The 7542-nt window shown below is 31.7% G+C and overlaps 1 protein-coding gene across 1 annotated transcript; it reads left to right on the forward strand.

Annotated features, from left to right (window-relative positions):
• Positions 1 to 322: 322 nt before the first annotated feature.
• On the forward strand, positions 323 to 7542 carry LOC143043374 (uncharacterized). The gene is made up of 7 exons (XM_076215710.1): positions 323 to 452; positions 1779 to 1979; positions 2698 to 2862; positions 4918 to 4980; positions 5398 to 5637; positions 6087 to 6177; positions 7060 to 7542. Exons 1-7 carry the CDS (start codon positions 398 to 400, stop codon positions 7358 to 7360), a joined length of 1116 nt encoding a protein of 371 aa, XP_076071825.1. The 5' UTR covers positions 323 to 397; the 3' UTR covers positions 7361 to 7542.

Genomic DNA, 7542 nt, shown 5'->3' on the forward strand with positions numbered 1-7542 from the left:
GGTCATGACCATACGCGTATGGTCCAAATACCCATATGGTCCGGAACAAAAACATTATATAGTGCGGTTTTTATTTACTATATCACAGTTCCATATTTTAAGTAAAGTTAAGGAATGAATTGTTGAGAAATGCTGTATACTTTCATTACACTGATTAAATATTATTTTTTTGAAAAAAAATCTTATATTAAATACAACCTAACACAGCATTGTATGTTTACATTCATTTGCTAAACAAAAGATATTCACAAAGACAATACTTGTTTAAACGTGGTTATATATGTATAATTAAAAACATAAGTCAGCTGATCACGATTTGCAAGGAAGTTGAAGGTGATCATGTATATTTATTTTTCTTTTCTTTAAATTAAGTATTTCGTTCATTAACAATTAGACGATGGAAAAAACATTATCGATGTTATTCTTTAGTATACTGACGATGGCAACTGAAGGTAAGAACTAAATATTGTTTGTGCAGTTGTAACACGATATTGATATCATATTTTTTTATTGATATTCATTATTAAGTATTTCTCATATGATTCTTTGTAAACACTAATTTACAGACCGAAATTAATGCAATTATCACTAGCAAAACTAAAAAAAATGAAATCTTCTATTCTGAATAACCGAAAATTCATTGAAAAAGAAAAAAGAAATATCATGGAGCCTTCATATCTGTATCATGCCACAAGCTCTATTTATTTACATCAATTTTCTGATTTTTTGCACAATCTCTAAGAAACTTTAGTTCTGTTTGTTATACTGGCTCTGCAATTCGAGTATCTCTGTATTTCACTGGGATAAAATAAATGTGAGACTGAAATTTAGTCCTCTTTGAAAGATTTATGCACTTTCTCACAGCTGGGTACCTTCATAATAAATTTGTATCTGTGTTTCTTTGGCTGACGTTCGACCTCCATTCTCTTTATTGCTATCGTTGTGACTATATAGCTACATTTTGTATTTATCAGATTGTAATTTGTCCCAAAGAAAATTACAAGTGACACTTGTCGAAGGAATTAAAGGTCTTTCCAATTTTTTGTAATTTTCAATTAACTCACTTTTAAATTATTTGTTGACGTTTTCGTTTTTTAAAGTTTTGTTTGATATGATGTTTTCTATCCTTATTTCGACTTACATGACTATGAGGTATTGCATTTGGTCATTGTTGAAGGCCATACGGTGACCTATAGTTGGTAATGTTTGTGTCATGTTGATCTCTTGTGGAGAGTGGTCTAATTGGCAATATATCATACCACATTTTCAGTTTTTTTATATTTACATGTATATACTTCCAAATTTTAATCTTACAATGTTACAAAACCTTAGATTTGTAGTTTTTTAGTATGAAAGTTTGCTACGCAGTTTCAAAATAACAAGCGTTTCAAAACACAAGTATATATTGATATGAGATCAACAAAGGAACAATAAGAGCAAACATAAGATAAAGGAAAGTGTGCTCGTTATTGGAGACATAAGCCATTGAAATTTTGGCGGGGAAAGTATCTCCCTTGATTTATCATACCTTAAGCATTGACAAGTTTCTCAAAAACTATTTAAAATAACAATGATTTAAAGAATTTTACAGATGGCTTATACTGATGCAAAAACAAAGTACAAAGGAACAAATGGTGTTTAATATGCCAATTTTGTTTTGGCATTCAAAGGATAAAACAAGAGGATTCCTAAAATTTGAAATAGATTCTAAAACATTACAAGCTAACTTTCTTAATCTGGATCATTACCATGACTACCTCATTTGTTGAATTTTGCAGGTGATCCGTGTACTGATTATAAAGTTTTGGATTCAGCTGACGACCACAGACGATCTGTGGCGAATAGCTACGGTCAATTGTGTGATAATACGCTGGAGTCAGGATGGTACAGAATTATCAGCAAAGCTGGGGAAAGAATGCCTACAGAATGTATAGTTGGTGGTTTCCGTTGTGGGACAATGTCCTCTATATGGATGAGTGGTAAAATATCACATTTTAGCTGAAGTTTGAATGATTTTTGTACTAGGAAAAAGGAAAACTAGAAATATACAATAGTGTACAAAGTTTACTAGAAAGTATTACTAAATACAAATTGTTTCTAATCAGCTTCTTCATACAGAAACTATATTTAATCAATGATTCTTCTGAGACATTTTAATTGTCAATATTCACATGATTCAGTAATATTATCTTTTGCAATTTCAAAATTGTAATTAATGTTCTCCCTTTACAAGAAAATTAATAAAAACAATAGATTAAACAATCATACAAAAAAGGTTTCTAGATCAGAATTGTACAGACCATTATTTTTTTTTATGACATCGAAACAGCACAAAGTTAATTTTTGGCGTGTGAACGAATTACAAAAGTCCTCAGGTCTTTTTATTTTATGTTTTTTAGAAAAAATATTAGTATATTAGCTTTAAGTATTTCGTTGTTGAACCTTGCATTTAGTACTTCGAATGTTGATTTAATTTAGAAATTACTCGAACCAAATTGTCCTTTTCATTTTCTATAATATCTTCCATTAATTTGAAACATGTGAAATTCAACCCCAATATAAAAAAAAACCCATTCAGGAAAAAAACGACTGTATTATGTATAGCAAAATAAGTACATTATCATATTTAGTTTGCTTACATATCATAATAAGTTTACACTAATCAAACTGCTTTAAAAAAAATTATTCATGTTACAGGAACCTACCCAATAATAAATGAAACAAACTCAGTTACAGCATGTACAGCAGACTACAATGGAAATTGCTGTGCTTATTCTCATCAGATAAAAGTGAAAAATTGTACCGATTATCTCGTCTACGGTTTGGTTCCTGTTGCACCATGCTATCAGGCGTATTGCTTTGGTAAGTTAAACATACCTCTACAAATTTCAGAAAATCATATTATTCAAGGACAATCGATAGCTTTCATTTGAGGAACTGTTTTTTTTAATGTGTATAATCTTCATTTTATTTTATTTTTTAGCTCACCTGGCCCGAAGGGCCAAGTGACCTTTTCCCATCACTTTGCGTCAGTCGTCCGTCGTCGTCGTCCGTCGTCTGTCGTCCGTCGTCGTCCGTCGTCGTTAACTTTTACAAAAATCTTCTCTGAAACTACTGGGCCAAATTAAACCAAACTTGGCCACAACCATTATTGGGGTATCTAGTTTAAAAAATGTGTCCAGTGACCTGGTCAACCAACCAAGATGGCCGCCATGGCTAAAAATAGAACATAGGGGGAAAATGCAGTTTTTGGCTTATAACTCAAAAACCAAAGTATTTAGAGCAAATCTGACATGGGATCAAATTGTTAATCAGGTCAGGTTCTATCTGCCCTGAAATTTTCAAATGAATTAAACAACCTGTTGTTGGGTTGCTGCCCCTGAATTGGTAATTTCAAGGAGATTTTACTGTTTTTGGTTATTATCCTGAATATTATTAAAGATAGAGATAAACTGTAAACAGCAATAATGTTCATCAAAGTAAGATTCACAAATAAGTCAACATGATCGAAATGGTCAGTTGACCCCTTTAGGAGTAATTGCCCTTTATAGTCAATTTTTAACCATTTTTCGTAAATCTTAGTAATCTTTTACAAAAATCTTCTTATCTGAAACTACTGGGCCAAATAAATCCATTCTTGGCCACATTAATCATTGGGGTATCTAGTTTAAAAAATGTGTCCGGTGACCCGGTCAACCAACCAAAAATAGAACATAGGGTTAAAATGCAGTGTGTGGCTTATAACTCAAAAACCAAAGCATTTTGAGCAAATCTGACAAGAGGTAATATTGTTTATTAGGTCAAGATCTATCTGCCCTGAAATTTTCAGATGAATCGAACAACCTGTTGTTGGGTTGCTGCCCCTGAATTATTAATTTTAAGGAAATTTTGCAGTTTTTGGTTATTTTCTTGAATATTATTATAGATCGAGATAAACTGTAAACAGCAACAATGTTCAGCAAAGTAAAATTTACAAATAAGTCAACATGCCTGAAATGATCAATTGACCCCCTAAGGAGTTATTGTCCCTTATAGTCAACTTTTTACAATTTTCAAAGAATTTGCAAACTTTTACTAACATTTTCCACTAAAACTACTGGACCAAGTTCATTATAAATAGAGATAGTTTTAAGCAGCAAGAATGATCAGTAAAGTAAGATGTACAAACACATCACCATCACCAAAACACAATTTTGTCAGGAATCCGTCTGCTTCCTTTGTTTAATATTCATATAGACCAAGGTGAGCGACACAGGCTCTTTAGAGCCTCTAGTTTATTATTCCTTTGGTATTATTGAAACTGTTTTGATATATAATAATCCAGCAACAAATAGTACACGTTCAGGCAGAATAGTAGCATGTTCACTGCATGATTCAAATTGTATCAGTGCTATTTTTACAGACACACCGATTTAAGTTTTGAGTTTGACATATGTGAGCCCTTTTCACAATAGGACACCAAGATAAGAACGACAACAAAGTATACAGTTAGATAATATAATTTTCAAATCATTTAAACCGTTACAATGCAATACATCTTCAAAGTTACCAAATGAAATAATATCATTTTAAACTTACTATGCAGTATGGGCTGTGCTCATTAAATATCACACGGTTACCTATATTGGTTTATTTCCGCGTCATTTGGTCTCTTGTCAAAATTGTCTCATTGACAATCATACTACATCTTTTTTCTTTTATATCACCAGTATGTTTGCCATAGCTAAAGTTAGCCTTTATTGGCTTTAACATTTCGGACGTTTGGTCTACGATCATTAGTTTTAATAATTGAGCGTCACTGACGTGACCTTTTTGGACGATATGCGCTTCAGACACACAAAGTTATAATTGTGTTAATTGTACACGTTATTTTATCGAAGTTAACATAAGAATACATATATAAAATATATATTTCAGGATCAGAATTGCCTTGTCCGACTGGAGAAACTTCTGAAAATGGTTTCAGTCCCGGATGCAGACGTAAGTACAAAAGATCAACCTTTGTTATTGTTTCATTTTTTTGTAATACACATTTTATTCATTATCCATATTCTTACTTTCTTCTTCACAATAATTAGACATTAATCTACATTTGTTAGCATATTTCAATATTTTTGTATCGGACAAATCTATAAACAAAATACACTAAGACAACAAACTCCCTTCGAATCTAAAAAAAATATATTACGTAAAAACTTATCGGACACGTATAGTCTACATAGTTGAGTACTCTAAATAAAACATATTTTTTTTGCTAATTATTCAATGTTATTGAGCCAACGTTTTTTGCAAATGATATGTGTTTACCACAATTTTGTTAGCCAAATTCAAGTTGATAGTGTGCACAGAAATGTTATAATAATAAAACTAATATATAAATTATATTGTAAATTATAGGAGAACTAACGACCACAACCTTTACAACAACACAATCAACTTCAACAATAACAGCAACATCACCACCACCAACAACAACAAGATCAACACCCCAAACCACAGAAATACCCAATGAAGAATCTACAACAGAAGAAACAACTGATACATCTAGCGCAGCTATCGCTTCATCTCTGACTACAACACATTCAGAGGACATTTCGACTACTTCACTAGCGACATCAACACATCTACCGAACAAAGGTACGGAAATACAAGTTCTTTCTTTTTGGATTTTTCAAAATGTGTATGAATAATTACTTGTCAGAAATGATTTTTTTTTGTAACAAATGGGACTGATATTTCAATTCAAGAATCATAACGTGTAGCGAAGATGAGAACATATTGTTTCTATTTAAAGAAAATAGTTTTCCTTTAAATTTGTTTAATGTACTAGAAACAGCTTATTATTATAATCTTATTGATTTTGAGTTGAATTTACTGCTTTAATGCATTTCAACTATCTTTTTTTCATAAACATAAGGCTCAATATATTCAACAAAACATCATGGTATGGCATTTTTTGGAGGATAATCAATTTGCGATATCTATCATAGAAATATTTTTCATGTCACATATTGTATTCTCAGCAATATTTAAACATGCTAGCATTTTACTTAACATACATAAATGTTGCTTTCTTTCAATTTAAGATGAAAATGCAGAATCTTCCATCAGTATGACAGTCGTTGGTCTGACTGTCCTTGTTGTTTTCTTGCTTATTGTTATAGCCGTATTTGTTGTGTAAGTATTTTACCTTTTAAACGGCAAATAAAAAAAACAAGAAGAAATTATATTCAAAAGTATAAGATTCAGATATACCATTTTAAGCAGGAACACAGGGGTAATGATTTTAAGTTTTACTGCTTACTGTTATACGTTCAATATGCTCCAATTGGATGAACTATTTTCCTCGTTTGGGTCGCTGTGTAACAGCCTTAACAGAACTTAGATGCAATTAGTTGTTTAAACAAATTGAAGATGAATCGAATTCTTTTCGACTGTCATTTTCAAATAACGGTGTATTTATGTAACTTTTTGGGACGTTATATGAATGTCTGTAGCCGCATGGTCTAAATAGTCGAACCATCCATTGCCTTTTAACACTAGGGTTGCGAATTCCTATCCCGCATATGTCAGGTTCTCTCGACTCCAGTATCACTTTATGAGGATTGTCAGTTTGCCGTAGACGAGTCGATCGCGATTGTTCTCCCTCTTCAAATAAAAACTTAACACTACGAAAAAACTATAACATTAAAGTGATGTTAAACATTAACCACTTAAATAACGCATTTGGCATTTAAAGATAATGACTACTACTTTGTGTGCGTATATAACTGATTCGCAGACTAAATTTAATCTACATATGATTTTATTTAAAGTTGTACTTTATTGAAACCTTATTGTGTTGGTGCACATATATTTACGAAATTAATGAAAATAAAACCACTGAACTAAACATGTACCTTAATGTATATAATTTTTATGGAATAAGTAATCCTTTCCTTCCCTCCAGCTACGCTTAACTGTGCCATGTTTACATAGTTTGCTTATTATTATTATTTACTTTCCTCTTCAACGCATTATAAGTTCATAGATATAACTAGCTTCAACTATTCATTTCAGAGTGTTTAGACGAAAACATAACTGTGTAAACAACACAAAGCGGTCATCCCCTCCTACCTATGAAGAAACGGTAAAGAGTGAACAAATGACTAATCCCTACGCACAAATTGAGGAAATAAGTCATTACTCTCCTATAAATGAAAACAATTACAATGGAGGCTACGACGAGATTCCATATGACAAAGATCAGTATGTGCAAGAAAATAAACTGTACCTTCAAAACTTTGCTACAATGCCAGCTTCAAATCAGATGGTGAAGGACAATGAGATACATCTCCAAAATCCTCTTACATTGCCATGAGATCATCCTGAATAACCAAAGATTTTCCATTGCATACATTTATTAAAGCAGTATGTCAACGAATTGTAATCTGTACATATTGCAGAGTTATTTAACGCATCGAATGAGCTAAAATCGTATGTAACTATGCTGTTACATGTTATCATTGAACATCATTGTGATTATGAAAACACATTGTTCAA

Source organism: Mytilus galloprovincialis, chromosome 8 (genome assembly GCF_965363235.1).
Source record: "Mytilus galloprovincialis chromosome 8, xbMytGall1.hap1.1, whole genome shotgun sequence".
Taxonomy (NCBI): Eukaryota; Metazoa; Mollusca; class Bivalvia; order Mytilida; family Mytilidae; genus Mytilus; species Mytilus galloprovincialis.

What these genes read in the sequence shown, in the direction of transcription:
- LOC143043374 (XM_076215710.1), top strand. Translation starts at nt 398, where the DNA reads ATGGAAAAAACATTATCGATGTTATTCTTTAGTATACTGACGATGGCA. An exon ending in CTATCAGGCGTATTGCTTTG is followed by an intron (nt 2,863 to 4,917) that starts GTAAGTTAAACA and finishes TATATATTTCAG; the next exon opens with GATCAGAATTGCCTTGTCCG. An exon ending in AACACATCTACCGAACAAAG is followed by an intron (nt 5,638 to 6,086) that starts GTACGGAAATAC and finishes TTTCAATTTAAG; the next exon opens with ATGAAAATGCAGAATCTTCC.